A 26,138-nucleotide genomic window follows, 5' to 3' on the forward strand; every position below is an offset into this window, starting at 1 on the left:
AGATATTTCAGCAATCTTATAGTGATTCCATATGTCAGAAACCTTTTAAATATTGGGCCTATCACTATTTTCTTCTTTCCTTTTTCATTAATTGATTGAAAGCATATGTGTATTAATATCACTGATTTATTACACCGTTTCAATGTTTATTAACGATGTTTCATGGTAGACTATAATTATTACATCTGTTTCACTGTTAAAATGAGAGTGTTTTATTGAAAACATGCACAAGTACACAATGAAACAAAACTCATTTTTTGAAAAAAGGTCTATAATACCGAAACTGTTAAAGATATGTAAAAACCAAGAATGCCATACGATAGCCAACTAAATTCTTTATCTTCATACGAAATATCACACTAATAACTTTAAAAACACTAGAGATAGGAAGGCTTGAACTTTTAGTGTTTCATTGATCAACAACTTACCCTACATGTTTCTATTTGTGTCATTCAAACGCCTTATTAACGCGCGTTGAAAAAGCGCTCGTGAGTATGAGGCCTAAAAGTAAGTATAATAGTCGTAAAGCCCCCTCCACACTCGTGCACATAGTCTGGAGGGGGCTTAACTTTTTCTTCCAATAGCTTTCATTTTTGTCTCAACCGGATACTATTAAAATGTGTAAACTTGGTTTAATCTATTAAGCTGGCCACACACACTAGGTTTTGCGTGTCGGTTTTGCTTGTGCAAGCAAAACCAACAGGCACGACCGAGTTCCATAGGGCACACACACGTAACGACAAACCTGCACAAACTCTCAGTTCAAACCATCATGGCACCGGTAGCGGTGGTTGACGTCGACGCAATAGCGCTATTAGGTTTATATTCCGTCAGCCATACACGCATACAAACCATGAATCCACTCCACACTTAAAAAATAATAAAACTGGCCAAGTGCTTGTAGGACTCGCGCACGAAGGGTACCGTACCATTATCTATAAAAACGGAAAAAAAAAATCATGGGAGCCCCACTCCGACTCGCACTTGGCCGGTTTTTTAGTATTTGTTGTACTAGAGGCAACAGAAATAGATCATCTGTGAACATTTCAACAGTCTAACTAGCATAGTTCATGAGATACAGCCTAGTGACAGACGGACGGACGGACAGTGGAGTCTTAGTAAAGGGTCCCGTTTTACCCTTTGGTTACGGAACCCTAAATATCTACTAAAAATGCTCTACAATTGCATTTCGTTTGCGAGACAACATTGTTGCACAGTGACGTGCGACCTATCCCCTCGGCAATCACTGGATAACTGAAGCCTATCAAGCCTGCCAGCCACACACGTTCAGTTATGCCTGCGCAAGCGAAGTGCGCAAGCACAACCGACAGGCAAAAAATATAAATTTTGATATTTTCAATTTTGCTTGCGCAGGCAAGGAAACTCCTTGGCAAGGAGTCATGTCATACACACGTTCAGTTATGCCTGCACAAGTGAACTGTGCAAGCATAACCATCGGTTATAACCTAGTGTGTGTGGCCGGCTTTATACTACTCTTTGGTTAATCGTACAGTTTTTTCGGAATATTAAATTTGGGTGCTGGCAACTCAAATGGAATACTGGATATTGACTGGATCCCATTGTTTTGGCCTACGTAGCTTTAACATGACTTTGTTAATATATCTTGATATCAAGTAATAAAACTTAATAAGTATTAAAAAATTGCATTGTTATATTATTTATTCTGTTAAAGTACTCTTTTGTTTTAGTTCTTTAAGCCTGTAAAGGTCAAAACTGCTGTTTCATTCCGTTTTAAATGATTTAGCCGGCCTAGTATTCAAATGAATAAAAAAAAACTTAGTTGTCAATCTTTCCGCCAGAGTTCGCTTCGCTGCGTCTTTGTGACGTCACTCTATTGATTGAAAGGAGATCGTCTTTTAGAGACGCCATCTTAAAAATAAAGTGATATAAGTTTCGGTAGGGTAGATTATATTAAAAATCCAAAGTAATCTCCTATAAGACATTAGCAATTGAGCTTATATATTATTAATATTGTGATATCAGGTATAACGGACCAAGGTACATTTCTATTTTGCTTTTGTTGTTACATGAATTTTTGGAAATTAGTTTGTTATTTACCGTTCTTCTGCTTCAGTCTTGTCTAGTACCGTTATTACGAGCTAGATTCTTCATATCCGCAATGGAGATTATTTCTCGACTTATTGGCAAGATTGTGTCTAGAATATAAAAACTAAAAGTGATCGATCCAGCATTCGTTGTACGGATGTAACACGTCAATAAAGACCTCGAAGGGCAGGGCTCCAATTTATTGTCCTATCAGTGCTGTGAAAGTGATTTCTGTTCCTGTGATCTGTGGCTTCTTTAAAACGGTGTCTACTTTGTTAGAGTAAATCGTTTTAACGTAGTGCAACTATAGACAAAAGCCTGAGTAATTGTAACTTGTAGTTTTTAAAATTGTATCTTTACGACCGTAGATTAGCGGAATTTGTTTTACTGTTATTCGAGTGACTAACTAATTTGGTGTATAGTGGTGAGTTGCGTTGGTTGCAGTTGGTGGTCAGTTGCGAGGGTGACCTCCTGATGGTGTGTATATCGCAGCATGTCTGCACTCTCGACGCCGGGCGGCGGAGGCACTTCGGCGCAGAGCAAGCCGACGTCCGGCAAGCAAAAGTATCAAAAGTTGGACATCAATAGCTTGTACTGTACCAACAAAGTAAGTAATACTACTTTTTTGCATAGAGCAACTGGGTAACTCTGCTAATTTGTAATGACTAATTATGGTTGACTACATGGTGTTTTAAGATTTAGTTGTGTGTGATTCATGTTACTGTCTGAAAGTAACAATAATGGCTTAAACCAGATCTACACATACCAACCATCACATAATGACAAACTGAATTGAATGATGGGTCAGTGATCCCTTTATAATATGTGACTACCTTTTCTTTGAAAACGGAATCTTGACTAATACTTTAGAAGTAAAAATCTTTTCTTTATGCTGATTTTAATTTACCAGGTGCAGCTTTCATAAATGGTTATGTTTACTTTACCTGTGTAAGCAAGGAACTACTGTTCTCATTGTTACTCATAGAATTGATACAGTACATTGCTCAACAAAATGTAAGCTTGTTACTCATTGTAATAATGATGTTTAATATTCATTATTCTACACTCCTAATTCATAGATTTTCTAAACATAGCCAATAGGTTGAACAGCTCATTTGTTTCTTGAAGTAAGATGTATGGCATAGTACTTTATAGTTCAAAAACAGATTAAGAGCATCAATAGTTGAATTTTCTTCAGTATTATACACTATGAAGAGCTGACTGAGTGACTGCTCAGTTGCCATTGTGTCAGATTTGGAGGCCATTTCCTACTTTCAATACAAATTGTGCAATAGAGAGGAACAGAATCTCTAAACTGAATAAATTGACCTTCAGTTTGTTAGTGGTAGTTGCTGGAAGTTATGTTGAAGTAAGGTGTGTGTCATGGAAACCTGAAAGAATAATTTATTGGGGAAAATATACCTTATAAGTATCTTTGGTCTGTACAAAGAAGTACAAAATCGGAAATATGGTATAAAATAAAGTTCTTCCTATTTTATTACAGATAAACTATAATTGATACCTCCAACAAAGCTTTGATCTGGCATTGTACCTTTTTTATTTTTCATATATTATTTAATTTCTTCCACTACAAATTTATTTTTAGTAAGTTAATTGTTTATGAAAAAAGGATAATGTTGAAGTAAAGCCTAGTAAAATTTAATAGTAGCACAGGAACATAATCCATATTGTTACTGAAATGTAGACTATGTATCAAAATTTTGTAATCTTTTCAGAACGAGAGCTCTGAACCGTCATCTGTGAAATCTCAACTAAGCCGTAAACATGGAATGCAAAGTCTCGGAAAAGTACCCTCAGCCCGGCGTCCACCTGCCAACTTACCTTCTTTGAAAACTGAAACTGGACAAGATCCCAATACTAAGTAAGCATAACTATCACTTTATGAGGTCTGGTTATACCAAACACAGACAATCGAATGACTGAATGTTAATGTATTTCAGGAAATAATCTTTAGTTAATGTATTTATCTCTACAAGTGGCAGGAACCAGCTCTCAGACAATTTACGTCATTTAAATTTGAAATATGGTTTGAAGGATAGTGTTGGATTAGAATGAATTCAGTTTCCTATTCAATAGAGCCCAGTAATTAGTCCATTGCTCTCACCCAATAGCCTAGTACTGTGATTCCGTTAACATTCAATCATCATTTTCATCATCATCATCGCCCACTGCTGAGCATAGGTCTCTCTTCTAGTACGCCACTTGTCCCGGACTTGAGCTAATCTCATCCAGAAGTGACCCGCAATCTTCCGGATGTCGTCCACCCAATGAGCCAACGGCACATACAACATTCAGTAGTCTAGGTTATTTCACAAAGGGTGACTTTAAATGAAAGCTTTGTTTTCAGCGCCATCTCTACTGCTGCCACAACTGCCCCTGCACCAGCAACATGCACTACTCAGACTACGGTAAGAAATTTATTTTAATATTAGGATTTCCCAAAAATATTACATATGTTATGTACGCTCCTGACTTGGTGCTAAAGCGGTGTGTGCCATTCATACTGAGGTTGCACTCGTGCTTGACCTCTAAGTGGACTACACTGATGGTATTGAAAAGAGCTACTTTGGGATATGGCCGTAAACTTCGAAGTTCGTCTACACTTTCAGGTTTTTTAAATAATTTATCTTTTTTAGTTGTGTGGGGTAGGGTTAGTTCATAAATTCAGGTATTATGCATGGAAACCTTACGTCATCGACATACTGTTTTGTGAACAGCAATAAGTAATCATCTTAAAACAAATCAACAAAACTGAAATTCTTAAAATTACTGTCTAGTTTTTACTATGTATTGACATAAGTTTATCAAGGGACATCGGTAATTTAACCAAAATGCACTTTTTTGTTCAACTCCTTGTTGAAAATGACTACACCAACGTAATTTTAGTATCAGAGAGAGAGAGAGTTTTATAAATTTCGTTTTTTAAAAAGGTCGGAATAGCTTGGTTTCCCAAATATTAAAATAAAATGAGCTTCCTCCTCCTTAATTAAAATAGAATTTGTTCTTCAACATTTTAATTAAATCTCATGAGGTGGTGGTATCTATGGTATATATGGTGGTGTTCAAAATTGTGTGCCAGTTTACCCAAAAATCACCATAACTAACTGCCTAATAACGTTTCGCGGTCACGCATACACAGATGCTACCATAATATTTAAGTATGGGCGCGTGCGCTTAATTCAGTTGAGTCTACTTTTTAGGGTTCCGTAGCCAAATGGCAAAAAACGGAACCCTTATGGATTCGTCATGTCTGTCTGTCTGTGTGTCTGTCTGTCCGTCTGTCCGTCTGTCCGTCCGTATGTCACAGCCACTTTTTTCCGAAACTATAAGAACTATAGTGTTGAAACTTAGTAAATGTATTCGGTGAACCGCATTAAGATTTTCACACAAAAATAGAAAAAAAAACAATAAATTATGGGGGTTCCTCATACTTAGAACTGAAACTCAAAAAAAAATTTTTCATCAAACCCATACGTGTGGGGTATCTATGGATAGGTCTTCAAAAATGATATTGAGGTTTCTAATATCATTTTTTTCTAAACTGAATAGTTTGCGCGAGAGACACTTCCAAAGTGGTAAAATGTGTGTTCCCTCCCCCCCTGAATCTTCTAAAATAAGAGATTGATAAAACTAAAAAAAATATATGATGTACATTACCATGCAAACTTCCACCGAAAATTGGTTTGAACGAGATCTAGTAAGTAGTTTTTTTAAATACGTCATAAATCCCCTAAATACGGAACCCTTCATGGGCGAGTACGACTCGCACTTGGCCGCTTTTTTAGTCTGTACTCGTGTAAATTAAAAATAACTGATATAAAGGGTTCAGCATCCAACTTGGATATACGCAGGCGGCGTCGAATTTTACGTGTAGAATTGCACCTATGTGTGGTGACCTAGCGCCCTTCGTCACAGAATAAATAATAGTACTAGGTACAGAAGACTCACTCTCTAACAAAACGCGTCTGTCACGATCAGGACAGATATGGCCGCTAGGTGGCGACAGCGCCACTCGCGGCTTATGGCTAGCCACCAAAATTGGTGTGGAACGGATGTACTTTTAGCTACCTGTAGCAAAGCGACGAAATCGCGGAGTGAGCCACGCCTGCCTTCGTAACCGCTTCATAATGGGGTGTCTGTGTAAACTGTGACTATCTAATTCAGAATACATGAAACGCAGTGTCACGTTGCACTTGCGGAGACTAATTTGACGCCGGAGCAGCTCGGACCGTGGGACGCTGACGCTTGCACACTGCACAGATAGCATCTTACTCCATCAAGGCGGCGTGTACAAATAATCGTCCTAATTCATTGCCGTGTTACTGTTGTCTCTTGTAAGCCGAATTGGCCGTTACTTATTAACAAGTATATTAGAGCAAGAGTTACAAATGAATCGATAGATGATAACAACCATCCAAGGCAACCATAAGGAATAATTTTTGATCCATCGTCATGCCATCTTCATGTCATGATATTTCACTGTTAACATTACTGGTCAGTTGGTCATTTACGTGAATGCGTGGGGAAAGCTAGATGTAGTTTCCTTGTTTAATGTTTAAGCTTTGTTAGATGAACATAATGTATAGGTTGCTAAATCAGTAGGTACCTACAGTTAAAGCCGTGGATTTATATTATCTGATTTGTCTGTAACAAAGTATTTTGATACTACATACTTGAATAAAGGTGTAAGTTTGATACATGCATGTACAATAAAAAAATTTGATACACACGTATTTATGTAAGGCATTCTAACGTTAGGACCTTAGGACTGTGCATAGAAGTATACATCTTCACCAAAGTGTTTCTCACATAAATTTCAGTTTGTCCATTTTTTTTTAATTATCTGTCATTTATTTAAAAAAATATTGCAAATACTATTTGAAGATATTCATGCAATGCGATTTTTTTACTCTTTATAGATCGTGTATTTATTATTATAATAGCCTTATCTGAGATATTGAGACATTTTGATTTATTACTTTACGACCGATATCTACACAACATGTTAGAATTAAAATCTCTGGAAATAGGTCACACACGGGTTTCATAATGCCATAAGAACAAAATGGTATAAAACAAAGGACACTCCCTAGAGTTGTTACCTTTTACCGTAGTTAACGGGAACTGGTTGATTACGGCCGGTTGGGTACAGTCGATTACACCGCATCCTTGTCGCCTGCGCCTGACGCCCGCCAAATCATAACTTACAAGCTACAATCTGCTGTCTAGTAAATTACATATACATTTTAAATATACTTCATTTAAGTTTCTAAATAGTAAATGAATAGGTAATTTAATGCATTGACCTTCCTCAATCTTTGCAATTTCTGAATATAGTACCTATTATATTCTAGAATATGATAAATATTTTAAAGCTAATATAAACCCGATCCATTTAAGAGAACATGTAGTGGACTCCTTGAGGCATTTTGAATTTCATTAAGTTTCCAGCTTTGCGAAAGTTTTTATTATTGCTTAAGCGCGCGAGTGTTGATATCATTTGAGTGGGCCAATGGGCAGCCGAGATGGCGCGCACGCTCTCTCGGCGACGCCGCTATGCGCACGCACCAAGTTATCGATCGTGACTATCTTTTCTGTTTGAGTCTCCTATTTTTCTAACAAAGTATCTTGGTAGCTATTGTCAGCTTTCCCCACGGTTTTCGATGCCCGCCCACAATCTACAGGAGTTGTCATCGTAACTAGGTAGATTTCAATTCGTTTCTGAATGTCCCGCCGTGTGAGCTACGATGAATAACTGACCTAACCTACATTCATCAGTCTCTGTTGCACTTGATGCTTTTATTATGTTGGTGTTATATTAGAGCGCATGGTTGTTGACTATTTGATTACTATTACTTTCACTTGAGTTCGCTATCTATGTGCAATGTTGGTCGGGTCGGTAATGCCGACATGACTGTAATGGAATGTTATTGCGAAGTGCGCAGTTAGTGCAGGTCGGCGTCGCGGCGCGCCGGTCGCTATTATGCACTTCGCTGGAGTTGGACAAACACTTTATCGCGCTCGAAAACTTCAAAAAGCCTTACTTGATTTATCGAAAAACAGCAGCCGGCGTATTATGGATGGTTTTATCCACGTGATAAAATAACTGTCACTTTTAACACCGCGGGACAGAAAGTCACGGACACCGTTTAGTGACGCTGTCACGTAGACAAGAATGACCTAATATCCGTACTGATTTGGGTATTTTAACACGTTCACTGTCCCGTGCCCCACATATGGGTCACCGCAAGCCTCTATTAAAAGGCCTTAAGGTTGACAGTTAACAGTTGGGTCAGTGAATGTGTTAATTGTTTTTCCGTATGTGACACCAGCTGCTATTGTACAACACTATACATGCTTGATACTTTCCAGTCTCGAACATTTTATTGTATATTCTAAAAACAAATAAATAGTAAAAGATACATATTTGCTTTGTCTTTGTCCTCAAGTCATTGTCAGGTCGTTCACTTTTAACCGTAAATACTACAATGTAATTTTATGTTTCTATGAATAGTTTACTTAATACCTTTTTAATATTTAATATTTTATCTACTTTCATCAAGCATATGTTTTCAGTAGGTGTTTTTGAAATTGTCGTATAGATATTTCATTTTTTTAGGTAAATTAACAAAACCGGCAAAATGCGGGTCGGACTCGTGCACAAAGGGTTCCGTACCATTACCCAAAAAACGGCAAAAAAATCACGTGTATTGTATGGGATACTTATTTTTTTATTTTATTTTGTTTTGAGTATTTGTTGTTATAGCGCGTAGCGGCAACATAAATACATCATCTATGAAAATTTCAAGTGTCTAGCTATCACGGTTCATGAGATACAGCCTGGTGACAGACAGACAGGCGGACAGTGGAGTCTTAGTAATAGCGTCCCGTTGTTACCCTTTGGGTACGGATCCCTACAAATGAAGTTGGTGGTACAAACAGGTAGATAAAATAAATAAATGAACTCTACTAAAACGGAACCTAGTTAATATATTTATCGTCTTCGTGCAGTATTTAGGCACTTAGATGCTTTGCCTAAAGGTTGACTGGTAGAGAATGCCTCATGGCATTAAGTCCGCCTTTTGTAATGTAAGGTTGTCTTTTGTGCAATAAAGGTTAAATAATGTAATATCCATACTAATATCATAAATGCGAAAGTGTGTTTTAAGTCGGAAGTCGTCCCTAAAGAAAGCGAAAATGAAAAAATTAATGAATTGCCTGTTAATTGGTGTAAGCGATTAAGCATAATATTTGGGAGACCGAGCTTTGCTCGGTAAACATATAAAAACTCAAGAATTAGCGTTTTCCCAGAGATAAGACCTAGCTAGATCGATTTTTTTGCCCCCGAAAACTCCCATATACCAAATTTCATCGAAATCGTTAGAGCCGTTTCCGAGATCGCCGAAATATATATACATATAAATAAATAAATAAATATATAAATAAATAAATAAATATATAAATAAATATATAAATAAATATACAAGAATTGCTCGTTTAAAGGTATTAGATTATGTTCAAAATTATTGCTATTAGATTTTATCCAGGCGATATACTTTAACTGCTGGAACTAATTCCACGCAGACGAAGTTGCGGGCAAGAGCTAGTAAATAAATAAATGACATACACGTATGACGGCTATGGGACGAGTTATTGGACACTTGACAGATTCCTTAATGGTATGAATATTTGCACCCACGAAAATGTACATTTTTGCCACGTGGAGGGTGATCTACTAATTACTACAGTCACGACTAAAACATGTAAGTATGTATAGATATTTACATCTTATTCTAATCACATGGGATAAAGGATATACAAGTACATTATAACATTTTAACATCGAAGTTTGCCATAACGATAGGTAAGTAACGTAGTCATCATTGCTTTAAAGCCCCTCCACACTCGCGTTCGAAGCCGCGATTCACGCTCGAGTGTGGAGGGGGTTATTGATATTAACCACGTTATCCTACAATATGTATTACGATGTCCATCCACTGAAACATAAGTGACTCGGTAAGACTTCGGACATTGTGCTACAATAGGCCACAAATATGGCCGTTTCGCCTTTCAGCGCCATCTACTACTGCTGACAGACATTATACATTTTCAATAATCAGTGACGCTTTGGATTCTGTATATGTAACACATAGTACTATAACACGATAAAAAAAATAGAATATATTATTACATTTATTTTAGCTGAGAAAAAATCCCCAAAATCTTAAAACAACTTTGATTTAAATTGAGAAAAGAGAATTGATTGCAATAGAGAGGTAAGTCTAAGAAAATAACGTGCCCCTTGTTATATAAAACAGATGGCGTTGTACTGCGCCATATGTTTTGCGGCATGAATCTATTTTAACTGGATCAGGCATGAGGGGTGGGGGCAAATGACCGAACGGGATAGTCTTATATATGTATCTTTCAGTAGTAGTAGCAGTGTTGTTCTCCACCGTAAATTAGTATGGATTATGGAGGGCAACAAATAAATTCTACCAATCATAGTGTCGCATTGCGTATGTCTTGTCCCTCACGGACGCACGCGTATACCACATCTATTAGGATCCTACCATCTGTTTTGCGGTCACTGAATTGTTAAACGTAAACTTTTGACAATCAGGTTTCCGCAAAATGTATGGAGCTGTACAGCGCCATCTCTTTTACCTGTTAAATTCGAAGCACGAAATTGTCTTAGATTTTAGGCACTATACTCAATCAATGCATCTGTGATATAGGTTAAAAGTATAAACCTGCTAAATCCATTTTTGAACTTATTTATTTTTAACTTTATTTAGCAGGTTTATAGGTATCTAGGCTTGAAAATACAAACAAAGTACGAAATAATAGTACGTACGTAGCGCTTCTAGGATTAATGGCGTTTTTATCTACCAAATGTATCATGCAATTTATTTTGCATTTAAAATGCAACGTTACACATGCTGTCGGCGCGAACATTCAACGACATACAACAATCTGTCATATCAAACTACAAACTGCTGACTTGTAATGGTAGTAGGAGCTTCTGTGGCAATTTATAATGGAACTGCATAATATTTAGTTCTGCTAAAATGCATTCGATGAGCAAGAACCTGCGTCTACGTCTTCACTCTTCACAGACCGAGCTGTTTCGCGATCTCCTTGGGAGGCAGCTCGTTCTGTATGGACTTTAATGGATCAAAACAAATGCAAATCTCATTTCAATGCAAAGTAAAATGCCCCAATAATCTCCGGCCAGCCAGTCTCTGTTAAGCCAACATGCTTGTGAAGGTAGGATTCTACAGTATCGTAAAATTTGTAGTATCGCTCGCAGACGTATCTGCTTGATGTAAAACTAGCCTTTATTTTGTTTCGCCTGTTGTCGGTATGTAAGCAAATCTTGCAAGCTAAATAAGACCTACTTCCCCTTATTTGATCGAGCTGAAACTTCACACGCTTAAGTTGGGGGCAATGAAATATTATTGTATCATGGAGCTGGCTGAGGCCTATAATAAAATACAAGCTTGCATAATTTTACATACTAAATCTGAGACCCCTGAGAAAGCCCCTGATCTAATGATGGAGACTGGAGGTGGCTATAGGAACTGTGACAAGCAACGCGACCTCGTTGACTTTCGGTTTGTTAGAATTGCCTCGTTGTTGTTGACAACAAGCTTTTTGTTGTACTGCAGACTGTCGCGCCTCCCAGCGGTGCGGCTGCGGGCGCCCCCGGCGGCTGGGTGCCGCTGCCGCCGCCCTCGGCGCCGTACTCGCGCACAGAGTTCCCCTCGCTCGAGGCTGCTGCTCAGCCCTCGCACCGCTCCGCAGAACACGCGGCACCGCAGCCGCAACTCAGACCACAAAGTGAGTACCTTTTACTAACGCCTATAAATAGCCTAAGCCTAGCCCCCCAGAGGCCTATAAATGGGTCTCTTATTTCTATTTTGAATCTTTATTTTGACATGTCAATATTGCATTTTTCTTGGCAATTTTTGATGTTGTGGGGGGGGGGGGGGGGGCTAGAGGTTGTACTAACTTCACTTGTAACTAACCATGTAATAAATTCTTGCAAGTCAATTTTAGCCTACTATAATATAGGAACGTTGATACCATCGAGCTGATCTGATTGTGGAGACAGAATACGGATAGTAGAATTGTTTTGCACTCTGCTACCCTATCATAGCACATCACAACACACAACATCACAGACATTTTACTTGTGTCCTGACTAAAGTTTACATATGATATTAAATATATAAAAAAGCGGCCAAGTGCGAGTCGGACTCGCCCATGAAGGGTTCCGTATTTAGGCGATTTATGACGTATAAAAAAAAAACTACTTACTAGATCTCGTTCAAACCAATTTTCGGTGGAAGTTTACATGGTAATGTACATCATATATTTTTTTTAGTTTTATCATTCTCTTATTTTAGAAGTTACAGGGGGGGGGACACACATTTTACCACTTTGGAAGTGTCTCTCGCGCAAACTATTCAGTTTAGAAAAAAATGATATTAGAAACCTCAATATCATTTTTGAAGACCTATCCATAGATACCCCACACGTATGGGTTTGATGAAAAAAAATTTTTTGAGTTTCAGTTCGAAGTATGGGGAACCCCAAAAATTTATTGTTTTTTTTCTATTTTTGTGTGAAAATCTTAATGCGGTTCACAGAATACATCTACTTACCAAGTTTCAACAGTATAGTTCTTATAGTTTCGGAGAAAAGTGGCTGTGACATACGGACGGACAGACAGACGGACAGACGGACAGACGGACAGACAGACAGACAGACATGACGAATCTATAAGGGTTCCGTTTTTTGCCATTTGGCTACGGAACCCTAAAAACGGGTCACACACGTATTTTAAGTCGAAAAACGTCGTCGTGACGGGTCGTTCATTGGTTAAGATAAACGTATGGCGGTCGGCGTCAGCGACAAACAAGCGTTCCGTGACCCTCGGGTGAGTGTTTAACGTGATTTGATTGTCTCTGTCTGTTGCAGCGGAAGGCAGCTGGACGTGCGGTGGCACCGCCGGCGTGAGGCCCGAGGGCGCGTCGCCCGCGCCCGCCGCCCCTGTGCCCAACGCGGCCGCACAGTCGCCCCACTACCGTGCCATTCTGCCCTCATTCGTACGTATTCCCGTATTGTATCGGAGTACCCACACAATTAAGTTTTTTTGGGAATTGTCCTAATACAATAATAATTAAAAATATGATAATAAGCAGTTTTGATATGACGAATTATACAAACTGGTTCGAAAAACTTATCAAGAACAGACTACAAATTGACTGTTCAGCTACTTGCGAGTTTTTCTGATAATGTAAGATTTTACTTCTCAAGTGATAGTTAAATAAAACTGGACACGGTATTCACTTCTCAAGCTATAAGTGGGTATATCCATCATATTTGCTTGTGACGTCCTACTAATGGTCAAACTACAGTGTATATTTCTCTATTGTCTGATAGTTGGATTGTACAAATTCTCCATTATCGCCGCAGCTGATAAAAGGTAGCAGCGGCAGCGGGCTAGGGTTGGGGTCACTGGGCGCGCTCCGCGACAGCCGTGGCGGCGGCGGCGGCGGCGGCGCGCCGCGGCCCGCCCCTCGCCCGCCCGCTACGCCCCGCGCCGTCGAGGTGCTCACTGCGCGCCCCATCCTGCGCGAGGAGCAGATATCCTCGCTCGACGACATCTCGCGCGACGCCGGATGGGCGCAACATGATGACATCGATTATGAGTACGTTTTGATCCTGTCGCCAAAGGAATGTAACCTGGACACTTCGTTCATGTTTACGCTAATTTTCATACTATTTATAATTAGGTCACTATTAGTGATCGAATTTCACAAATTAATTATTATTTTGTTTTCTTTCAGTCAAAAATTGGATTTTTCCGACGGAGAATCCTCGATGCCCTCCGCGGGTAAGGGGAACCACAAAAACAATCACAACAGAGCGGCTATTGATATGGATCGGGTAGGAGATTCTAAAATACAGGAAGTGGGTGACGAGGAACAATTGTGGGCGGAGCGGCGACAGAAGCAAAGCAACGAGATCGCTCAGGCGGTGGCGCGGGCGCGGCAGCGCAAAGCCGAGGAGCAGAGGCGGCAGATGTCCGACTCGGGCGCGCCGCCGCCGCCTACCAAGGACAGCAGGGACCGCGAGCCCGACCCTAGGGACAAAGAAAGGACTGATAACCGAGACAGGGAGCGGACCGACAACAGGGACCGCGTCGACAATAGGGATAAAGTTAATAACGAAATTCGCGACACCCGGGACAAGGAGCGTGTCGATAACCGCGACAGAGATCGCATGGATAACAGAGAACGGTTCGACAACAGGGACCGAGACCGCGAGCGCATGGACACTCGCGATCGCGGAGAAAACCGAGACAACCGAGGTCGCATGGATAACAGAGAGCGCCAAGATGGCGAGAAGGAGAGAGCGGACAACCGCGACAGGGACCGCAACGATAATAGAGAGCGCACAGATCGCGATCGATTTGACCGGGAGCGAGAGCGCACAGACAACAGGGACCGGGAGCGCGGTGAACGTGGCGATCGCGACCGAGGGGACCGGGAAAGGGATCGCGACCGGGACTTCCGCGACAGAGACTACGGACGCCAACATGATCAGAACAATCCCGCGTTTTCCAAGACTTTCCAACAAAATATTCCGCCTCGATTCCTGAAACAACAGCAAAACAGACAGCAGGACGAGCAGCACAAGGGCTGGGCGTTCTCCGGTAAGCAGGCGCCGCGCCGCCAGGAGCCACCGTCCTACAACGCTCCCCGCCATGCGCCGCATAATGGCCGCCGTTCCTATTCCAGGTACTTGCTTTTTTGGAATCTTTCTGAATAAATGTTTCTATGGTCGACACAATTCCTACAGAAATTTCACACTCCATAGATAAGGTAACATTTCCGTTTGAAAGTTCATCTTTACGTTTGTCTTATTTCAGGGATTACTCGGACCGCGAAGATGAGTTTAGAAGGGACAGCAAAGAAGGATCTGGTCAACACTGGCGATCAGAAATGCAGGATTATGAGAAAGTGGGCCGTGAATTGGACAGATCCAACTCCAAGGAGTCCTATAAAGACTATGGCGATCATAAAGACAGGAGAAGCGAATCCGATCGGAAATCTGTGGAACGATCCACGGAACAAATCAGCAAGCCTTCCGCCGCTGACAAACTGTCAGAAGTTTTTGAACGAAAGAGCATTGGAATAACGGAAGCTTTTTCATCTGACTCGTCTTCCCACGCGCCTACCACTGATGTACGTAATTCGCCTGCGTCTAATTCTCAGCGCGAATCATCCGAGAGAGACTTTGGTAAAACTTCCTGGGCCGAGGCCTCGCAAGAAGAACACGCTAGCTTTTCGTCAAAATCTCCCGCTGAGAAAATTGGACATTCCAGTGAGAATGAACAGAAGCCTAAAGATCCTGTTCTTAAAGAGGAGGAACCCAAACGTCAGTCACTACCACTCAGCGCAGGACCTCCCCTACAACAGACAGCAGCTCAAACAAACATGGCTCCATTCTCCGCTCAAGGTCAAAACAAGAATCACGGTATTGCGGTACAAAACTTCTCTCATAATCAACCATCTCAAGCTAATTCTTTTACAAATGTTCAACCTCAAACCCAACCTGTCACCTCTCTAAGTCATTCTCAGTCCTTTACGGACGCCCAAGTGTCTAAGACTTCGAATGTGTCTATAAGTAAAAGTCTCCTAGAACCTCTAACCAACCCGCATTTACAAAATTCGCCTACATCTGATCCAATGGCGATGAACGTGAAACCAATATTTACGCCGCAAAAGTCGGAGAAGGAGCTCTCAGAATCTGAATCAATCTGTTCCAAGTCGAGTACGGATCCTGCAGCCCCCACGGTGCCCAAGCCTAACGAGGCACACTCCGTAGAATCTCTTCACAGCGGGACAGACTCTCAAAAGCGCAATGTTGATGACAAAAGACACGAAAGGTTTACTGAGGCGTTTAATAAAATTCCAAGTAAAGAACCTATTGAAAGGAAATCTAGTGGCTCCGGTTCAGAAAAGAAAGGAAGAGGGTACGGAGGTGGAGTCGGCGTGTACCGAGGCTGGGGACAGCGCGAGTCCCGCGGGAGACGCTCGCACCGCAGCTCGCACTCCAATAACCGAGCCAGCGAGTCGGACGGCTCCACTGACGGCACGCCCAACGCCGAGCGGAAGGAGCGGCGCCGCGCACCGCGCAGCCCGAGGGGCATGAAGAAACCTGACAGAATCGACGATCCTAATCGCCCTCTACATGTTGACCAACCTCCTCACATGGATAATATGGAAAATCGTGAGCCCTTTGCGCCTCGAGGCCAGCCTTCTCGACGGGGGCGAGGCGGCTTCCAGGGTACCACGCGGCCGCCAGCGCCCGCTAAAAGGGTCACTGGCTATGGGCCGCCGAATACCAAAAGTCCGTTTAGTCAGGCAAATCGCGCCGTTAAGGATATGGACGAAGTAAAAGAGAATGCGCCTCTGGACGACAAGGGGAAACCTGGCAACAAGCCTCGCACCGGCTCCTCTCTCGGCAGGGGCCGAGACCGCCGCCCGAAGGGAACCGGGCCGGGTCCGCTTAGTGGTGAAGATGAAAATTGGGAAACGACGTCTGAACATTCCGAAGGAGGAGGATCCAGCGGCCGTCGAAGATCCGTTGGCGGTCGAATGTCGAGCCAGGCCCTCAAAGGGCAAGGGCGCAACCAGGCATCCGGAAACCGCCAAAACAACGGCCGCAACTCACAGCCGGGCAAGAAAGATGCTCTAGTAGATAATAAAACTGGTGATATTACGGAGGCTATGACTGATCTTAAGATAACTGTTGTTAAGAAAGAAGATGAGGTCGCGGACGACGGTTTCCAGGAGGTGCGTAATAAGAAAAATTCAAAGGACACTAGAGGACCTACTGTAAAAGAAGAAATTCAGAACATTGCCAAACAGCCTAGATCTCACTCAAACCAGGGCGGTGGCCGAAATGGATCGACTACTAGGAATACTAACGATAAGTCTAACGCAAGAGGTTCCGCCCCCGTGTCTGGTAAGACCGGGCCGCAGTACGATCGAACGCGACAGGCTAACTTGGCACCGCGTTTTGTGAAGCAGAGACAGAAGCAGCAAATGGGCTTGGTGACCGCATTTGGACCAGACACGGGTGCGGCCCCTCCGCCGCCCGCAGTTAACGCTTGGGATAAGCCTATTTCGCAAACTCTGCGGGGTAATGTTGAAGAACCCTCCGAGCCGATCGATAACAAGTCTGGTACACCGAGTCAGCGTAGCACGCCAGGCGACGCTCCCGCCGAGATCAAGCCGGCGCCCGTGGGGCCTGCTGTCGCTCCGTCCCTCGCCACTGATAAGACTGGGGTTCTTGACGGGACCACGCCGCCTGTGGAAACTATTATATTTGAAAATACTAACTACAAGACTGCTCCACCCGCCGAGGCTCTCAAACAGAAATATCAACCTAGTGCAAATACTGCCAAGCCGCAACCGCAAGGCGAGGAAATGCCTACGGAAGTTGACGCCCGAGCGCTATCATTCAATGGGGACGTGAGACCGCCGCCGCGTTCTATTCAAGAATTAATATCAGATAGACCGGTGAATGACGGCGAGAGCACTCTGGGCTTGCCGATGTCGTTCGACACGACTCAGAAAGCCGAGGATTCGTCCGATATGAAATTAGATTTCGCTTTCGATTCGGATCTCGGTCAATTGACTGAGGATAAGTCGGCCAAATCTGCGCTAGGCTTGCCGCGTGGAACGCACATGAGCACTTCAAACACAATTTCGCCGTTGGCTGCGGATCTCAATTTAAAAATCGCCAGCGTCAAGAAAGTATGGGAGATGTCTGCGGTGGCCGAAGGGACTGAAGAACTGCAGTTTGCAGGTTTCGAGGAGGGCAATACGGAAACGGGTGCTCCCCCGAACGTGTGCAAGGTTAAACCGACGCAACAGCTGCAGTCCCCGCCCCCGCAGCACTACAACCACATGGGATACCAAGGAGGATACGGCGGGCTGTCGGTGCCGTCGCCGCCCGCGGTGCTGTTTAATTCGTCGCAGCAACTGCTGGGTTCGTCGCAGCAGCTGCCGCAGCAGGGCGGGCTGTACGGGGCCTTCCTCGACCAGAGCCGGGGCCAGTTCGGAGGCTTCCCCGGGACGCCGTACGGTGCCGGCTCCGCGGCACCTTACAACTATCAACCTCCGCCTGACATGTTCCAGAGCCTTCCTAATCAGTACCGCATGGTAAGTTAAACTTATAGTTATAATTGGTGAAATGTATAGCTTACGTGTATCTGAATAAAAAATACAGCTTATATATCAGACTCACTTCTTTGTGTAAAAATGTGTAAATATGAGACATGTGTTTGTGTACAGGCGGCAGCAGCGGGCGGCGGCGCGGCGTTCGGCCAGTCCGGCCAGCTCGGCAACAGCCCCAGCACGGTGCTCATCTCCAGCACTTCCAACTCGCTCATGTCTGCCTCCGTCAAGCCCTCTACGCAACAGATCGGCGCCATAGGTATGTTCGGTATGATCAAGCCAATTAATTACTGCACTTTCAGTCTCAACAGTGATAAACTCGACATTTGACATTGTTAAAATACTGCCTACAATGAAAAAATTGCCTATACAGTTTAAAATCTTTAGAAAATCTAACGTAAAATTGTAGTTGAACAGAGGCGCAGCAGAAGGGTTCATTTTTGCCTTTTTGGTACGTAGTCTTAAAAATTGCACTAGTTTGTTTACTCGTAACAGATCAAAAGTACAAAGTTCTTCGGTGTCGTTGCGACCGGTTTTCACTTCTGTAAATCTGCAATGATTTATGTATGATTTTAAAGTTGCCACAATACAAACCTCTCAGGTAGCAAAGGTGGCGGCGTCGGTGGCGTCGGCGGCGTGGGCGGAGTGAATACCTACCAGCAGCAATACTTAGGCTACTCCGGGCCGGTCGGCGACGCGTCGTACTCGCTGCAGGGCCTCATGCCGCGGCCCGCGCCGCCCGCGAGCTCGTACTACTCGCCGTACCAGCCGCCCGCCGCGCCGGCGCCCACGTACCCGCTGCAGTTCACGCAGCCCGCGCAGTCGGGGGCTTTCAGCTCACAGTTCTTGTCGAACCAACTGCAGGTCGCAGCAGCCGTCCAGCAGATGCAGGTAACTTATTCACAACACCGCTCTCTATAACACTGATTTAAACTTTCACGATTTTTACACATTATTAAATTGTACAACGGGACTTAATCGCGTATCTAAGTTTTGAGATTTACCTCCGACGTTTCGAGGACGGCGTTGTCCCCGTGGTCTCGGAGAAGACTGGCTTAAGTTGACATCAGCATCGTCTAACCGCACGAGTTTCTCGAACTACCCGCACTTGGTCTTGTTTATCCGCTTGAACGTCGTCGCAGGTAAATCTTAAAACTTAGATACGCGATTAAGTCCCGTTGTATAATTTAATACCGCTCTCTATGTCTGAGATTGAACACAAATGCTCCAGCGGCTTTTTTAAGTGTTACCTTTTTAGAATTATCATATATCTAATTCTTCGTTATACTATTTTCTAAAATCAGCTCGGCAATCGAGAGGACATAAGTCTAAATATTTGATAGGTTTCTTACATCATAGTAAGCATCCTTGCTAAGTTGAACAGCTGATATTTCATGTTTCGGTAAAGATAAAATTTTAATAACAAAACTTCTGTGAAACAGACATATTGAATATATTAAAAACGTACAACTTAAAACACGACAAATACGACTTAAAATACGTGAGTGACCGTTTTTAATATATTGAATATAAAGACGAAATTCTTAAGTTTTGTATGTCGGTTATATATTTTTGTTAATTATTTGTATATTGGCATATCAAAAAACTTGGCAGCATTAAGAATATTAAGGGCTGATATAGACGGCGCGCGAACTCGTATACGATTTTAGTTACCCTGCGGACCATTGTCGTTACATCAATTCAGCCGACCGATCAAATCACGCAATGTAATGAAACTCGCATGCGAGTTCTCGCACCGTCTAATCGAGCCGTAATTTTATTGTATTACTAACAAACGATATGGGCTTATATTTTTGTTAATGGCTGAACTCTGTGGATATATTTATCGGATTATAATTAGTTACTGGACAAAGTAACAAAAAGAAACCATTGTTGACACAGCAGCAACAGTTCCGCGCCCCGCTACAGCAACAGTTCGCGCCGCCGCCCGCGGCCGCGCAGCAGCGCCCGCCGCCGCAGCAGCTCAAGAGCCCGCTTCACGAGCACGCCAACGGCTTCGCGCCGCTCTGCGAGCCCGCCTCGCCCACGCCGCAGGGCAAGCAAGCCAAGCCCAACGTGAGTCTACACACCATACCTATTTTTGGCACATTATACATACAGTTGTGTGCAATATATAGCACTCAATAAGAAAATGAAAATTAGAGGAAAACTGTAACTGTAAATCAATTTTGTATATTGGATCTTTTTTTTATTATAATTATTTTGCATTACTTGACAATTGGGATCGATTATTTTCGAAAATACATATTCATTAAAAAAAATGGTTGTTAGAGTTCTTTCCTTAAAATTCGTTTTGAAAGACCTATCCAACGATGCCCGATACCATTTTGTCTGGGAGGTACCCTAATTTATCTTTTAGGTTTTATTTTTCTTCCATGATTTATGTATCAATGCCAAATTGCAGCTTTTGAGCACACGGAGTAAAGCCGCGGACGGATATGGCGAAACTATAAGGGTTCCTAATGGACCACGGAACCCGAACTAGATATGTTGATTTTAATTTTTACTAAAAAACGAAAATACAAACCTCAGCAACGCATCAACTCTCTCCGCAATGTATTAAGCACGAGTTACACCGTCATTGACAAGTTGTGGCCACTACTGCCACTATAGTATTTTTCAAACTCAATGGGTAGGATAACATCTGTCATTAAAATTTTGCTAGATTTGGCGTTTTTAGGTTAATATCTGGGAGACCGAGCAAAGCTCGTATAACATAAAAACGCAAAAATGCGCGTTTCCCTAGAGATAACCCCTAGCTAGATCGATTTTTCGCCCCCGAAAATCCCCATATAGCAAATTTCATTGAAATCGTTAGAGCCGTTTCCGAAATCCCTGATATATATATATATAAATAAATATACAACAATTGCTCGTTTAAAGGTATAAGAAAAATTATATGGAGATGATACCGGTCATCCTACCCATCGAGTTTGAAAAATACTAGTGTCCATGTTGTGTTGTGGTTGTGTAGGTACAATTTTAATTTAAAAAGATTTAAAAAGGTTTTAGAAAACCAAGTGTTATTTTGCAAACTAACACTTAATTGGTTTTTATAAAAACTTACAAACCTACCAAACAGCCTGTAGTGAATTCTCTGTGTACAAATGTAGTGCATAATCCTTTACCATCGTGTTTTCACGGAAACGTTGGTATTTGTCATGCTACAAACTCGTACATACTTGAATACGTACTGTTTTTTATGTTTAACCGTCATCAGAATAAGTTGTCTTTTGAACAAGACATACTAGAATGACTTTGTGTGAATACTCTATGCGTGGTTGTGTAGGTACAAAAGCCGCCGCACTCGCCGCCGCAGCACAAGTATCACGCGCCGCCGCCGCACCCGCCGCCCGCGCACACGCCGCACCAGCACCACCCGCAGCACCAGCAGCACCAGCAACACCCGCAGCACCCGCAGCACCAACAGCACCCGCAGCACCCGCAGCACCAACAGCATCAGCAACATCAGCAGCAGGTTAGATGCAATATCATAGCATCACATCACAATAGATTTCATCCATAAAGTGTCCATGCACTTTGCAGCTCGCTGTACCTACATGCGTTGCAATTTCTTGTTGTTATTCTGCTCATATATATCGGAGCGGCCGAGGTGCTCACAAATATCTGAACACGCTTCTATTGTCAAGGCGATAGAGTGCGTTTTCAGATATTTGTGAGCACCTCGGCCGCTCCGATATATCTGACGATTGGATGCTGTTTAGCAAAACAGTGTTACATTATTTTTTAATAAAATGTCAACTTTAAGCGTCAATATTTTAAGTTGACATCTTTTTGCAAAATGAATGCGGGTTGAGGGTTGACCACTTATGAAAGTATGAAATAGCTGAAGTTAAGAACCGGGTCTTCGGTGCAGTTGTCTTAATATAATATACTTAGTTCGAACTTCAGTACATGTTTGGCGAAAACGGTTTTTAAGACTGACGCTTATCTGACACATACCATCGACAGTTATCCCGTCTTCATAAGTAAACCCCGCTCGCAGCTTTCAATATTACCCAAGTGCTCGCTATTATTAATAAAAGTTTTAATTGGCTAGCATATTTCGCGGCATTACAATATTTGACGTAAAACTGTGCGCTTTACAGTTCATCTTCCTCGCGTTGTCCCGGCATTTTGCCGCGGCTCATGGGAGTCTGGGGTCCGCATGGCAACTAATCGGAGTAATTGGCGTGGGCACTAGTTTTTACGAAAGCGACTGCCATCTGACTTTCCAACCCAGAGGGTAAACTAGGCCCGTATTGGGTAAATATCAAATGATATTTCGTACATATTTGTCCGAAAAATTCATTGGTACGAGTTGGGGTTCGAACCCGCGACCTCCGGATTGAAAGTCGCACGCTCTTACCGCTAGGCCACCAGCGCTTCTTGTGGCAATTGTGCGCTTTACAGTTGAGTGCATGTATTGTACTTGGGGTCATATGAGATCTAGTCAGATTTCTATAGTTACCTATAGTTCTATAGTTCGTTGTGCTAAACATGCTTGGTAGATTGTGATTGTGAAACAGTTGTAACTACCAGAAAAATACATGATTATTTAATTTACTAGCGACCCGCCAGGTTTCGCACGGGTTACAAAAAACCTGAACAAATTATACACTTAAACCTTCCTCAAGAATCACTATTGATAGGTGAAAACCGCATGAAAATTCGTTCAGAAGTTTTTGAGTTTGTTGCGAACATACATACACACACACACAAACGGATAGACGCGACGGGGGACTTTGTTTTATAAAGTGTAGTGAAGTGGCATAAAACTAGGGCGATAAAACAGTGTCCAAGGGGAACATAACCATGGCAAGAAGTGACCAAAAGTAGTTGATTCACCCCCTGATAAAGTGTCATTCAATAGAACTTGCTAATTATGTAAACAAAAGTTACTAGTAAATTGACATTCAGTGTCAATTTTAGTATGGCGGTTTGTTTACATAGCAAGTTCTATTGAATGACAGTTAAGTAAGTTGTAGCTTATTTCCATGTGGGTATTGTTTCAGATGGGCGGTGGCAACAACGGGCGGTGCGGCGGCGGCATGCCGCGCGGCGGGCTGGCGGCACCGCGCTACCCCGCGCCCATCCAGCGGCCGCACGCGCCCGCTATGCCGATGTACCGCGCGCCGCCCGCGCCCGCGCGCCCGCACCACGCACCGCCGCGCCACAACCTCTACTACCACCACCACCAGCGCAGTCAGTATCCACTTCAACAACTACCATACATATGTACGCTGAAAAGTACTCGTGAGTCCTGTGGCGTATACGACGTGTAACATTGACTACTGACATTTTTGAACAATTCTTTCCTTCCTTCATTTATGTAACATTTTTAAGATCGCGCGTGGTAAAAAAAAATAACATTACATAAAGTTGCGCTCCTTTTTGATTCAATCTTGGTTTTCAGTAGGTGGTGTTACACCTCGTATATGGGATGGAATCTTAAGACGTTCAGGTCAATTGTTCTATTTTTGAAAAAAATATTAATACGCGATTAATGTGTACCAAATGACTGCTATGAAATCGGTTGTTACCATGCATCAATAACCCTTCCATGTAAAAACCCTAGGAAAACTGTTTTTTATTTGAATCTTACTACTTTCCTTACTGAACCATTTGGAGTTTTAATTACATGCGTCAGCTAAATATTTGATTACTGAAATACTTTTATATATTTGTACATATAACTATGTCAATGTGTGGATGTAACTTATGCGAAACTTGAATGAAGGTAAAAGCAGGCAGCTTATGTGTATTATACACAGTATAATGTGGGTACAGATGGCGGCGGCGTGATGGAGCGGCCCCCGGAGGGCGGGTCGCCGGCCGCGGCGCCCGAGGAGGCGGACGCGCCGCCCGCGGAGGCGCAGCCCGCCGAGGCGAAGGCCGAGTGAACGCGCGCCGCGCCGCTCCGCCCGCCTCTACCCAAACAAGCAACACGCTGACCGACTACTTCGGTATTATAAGTTAAACGTAAATTATCCAAGATTAAGATTATGTGAGGTGCAAACACTGGCAGGCGATTTTATTTTTCATACAAATCTCAATGCATGCATACACTGTTATTATTTTAATTATTTACATTATTTTATTTTAATGAATTTATTGCATTGTCCAGTCCGGCTGAAACAGGCTGCGACGACAAGTATTACTTTACGACATAATACTGAGTTCACTCGTAGATTGTTCACACTTATGTTATGTGTGAACTGGATATTATGATTAATAATTGTAATTATTGATCGCAAAGTAGTTTCTAGAATTACTACTTTTAATTGATTTCTTTAAAATATATAATAAATATAGTGTTAATATCATTTATAGCAAACTAGATGCTATGGTTTTAATTACAAGCATGAACTTCACCTTGCTTGCTTTTACCGTGTAATATTAGTTACTTAAAATATCTGTATCAGAAATCCTCAAAATGCAGCTATTTCATTTCTCATCAAACTGTCTATATATTGATACCTATATCGACCGCACACTCTGTCTGATGTCAAAGAATTGTAAATGGCGGTTAACATCATAACATCCAACAATCATGACCTATTTTATTTATACGATAACTTACATAGATTGATTGATTGATTCGCTATAAATTCCATCACATCTAAACCGTATACGATCTTGTCATTGCGTATGACATAAATACTCGATCGTTATGATATCTGTGCAATACCTATTATTATTATACTTAGAGTTTTCATTAGGTCTTATGTAGGTAACGTAGCAAGCACTGATCTCCATAAAAAATGTACGTAAATATGATTGTATGTTGTCTTTGAATGAACTTTTAACAGACGGTTTTTGGTTGGCGCTCATTACCTATACGAACAATAATGGAGTTACTAGCGTAATTTCAATGCTAACTGTCCAATCCACGCCAACATTAAGTATTTTCGTAGTCATTAAAATTGCTACATTAATTTATAATATTAAGTTCAATTATTGTTTGTATTCCTGGCGCTAGTAGACATAAAGTCATAAAGTAGAGGGCAGTCAAGCTGTTTAAATACTTGGGAGATTACCTGTCCTGCGCGTTGACGCGCAGCCCCGATTCCCGACGGATCTGAACATTTTGGCGGCTTTTGTATTTGATACTGACTACTTGAAATTCGAATTGTATGTGTAAAATTTGTAGTAACTCTAAATTGAATTATGAAATAGCAGTAATGCTTAATAGTAATTTATTTATTAAATTATGTAATGATTATGATATGAGACTAAATTTACTTCTGATAATTATGATTTATGATTTATTTTTTTATTTAATAGTTTATAAAATTTACTAAAACTGTAGTTGGTTGCCGTGAAGGTATAGGCACTCCTAGACGACCATGACTTGTTAAAATACCTCAATGGGGTCGCTCCGTACTAAGTAGCCAAGTATTTTTCTTAAACGGACTCTTTCTCTCTTTATCATTCTCAATTCTTTTACTTCTGTACAACCTTAGGTAAAATCAATCATCAGTTCACAGCAATCTTTGATATAAGACAGAGGCATTGCTAACAGACGCCATAAGAACATCGTGCGAGTTAAATTTATTTTATTTTCTCATATATAGCCAAAGTGTGGAGTTGATGTTGTAGTAGGCCAACAGGGGGCTGTTGGATGGCCCCTGCTTGATTCATCCCCCGAGTAATTAGAACATCCTGTCAGTTAATCACTAGTTCAATATATTTGTGACGTTTTCAAACAAGGGATATAACATATTATCAGTTGTTGATAAGGTTAATTCTAATTGAATCTTAATG

General features: G+C 41.9%; 1 protein-coding gene across 5 annotated transcripts; it reads left to right on the forward strand.

Annotated features, from left to right (window-relative positions):
• The first annotated feature begins 1,836 nt into the window (after positions 1–1,836).
• Positions 1,837–25,149, forward strand: LOC134661080 (protein PRRC2C-like). 5 transcript variants are annotated; one of them, XM_063516985.1, is made up of 15 exons: positions 1,837–2,019; positions 2,512–2,674; positions 3,804–3,949; positions 4,436–4,496; positions 11,760–11,931; positions 13,075–13,202; positions 13,540–13,808; positions 13,947–14,900; positions 15,032–18,335; positions 18,468–18,609; positions 18,952–19,241; positions 20,253–20,426; positions 21,661–21,849; positions 23,387–23,609; positions 24,162–25,149. In XM_063516985.1, exons 2-15 carry the CDS (start codon positions 2,561–2,563, stop codon positions 24,272–24,274), a joined length of 6,279 nt encoding a protein of 2,092 aa, XP_063373055.1. In that variant the 5' UTR covers positions 1,837–2,019; positions 2,512–2,560; the 3' UTR covers positions 24,275–25,149. The 5 variants fall into 5 exon arrangements, with proteins under 5 accessions (XP_063373055.1, XP_063373057.1, XP_063373056.1 ...); XM_063516987.1 differs by having other exon boundaries at positions 23,387–23,576; XM_063516986.1 differs by having other exon boundaries at positions 20,256–20,426.
• Positions 25,150–26,138: the final 989 nt, after the last annotated feature.

The sequence above is a fragment of the Cydia amplana genome, chromosome Z (genome assembly GCF_948474715.1).
Source record: "Cydia amplana chromosome Z, ilCydAmpl1.1, whole genome shotgun sequence".
Lineage (NCBI taxonomy): Eukaryota > Metazoa > Arthropoda > Insecta > Lepidoptera > Tortricidae > Cydia > Cydia amplana.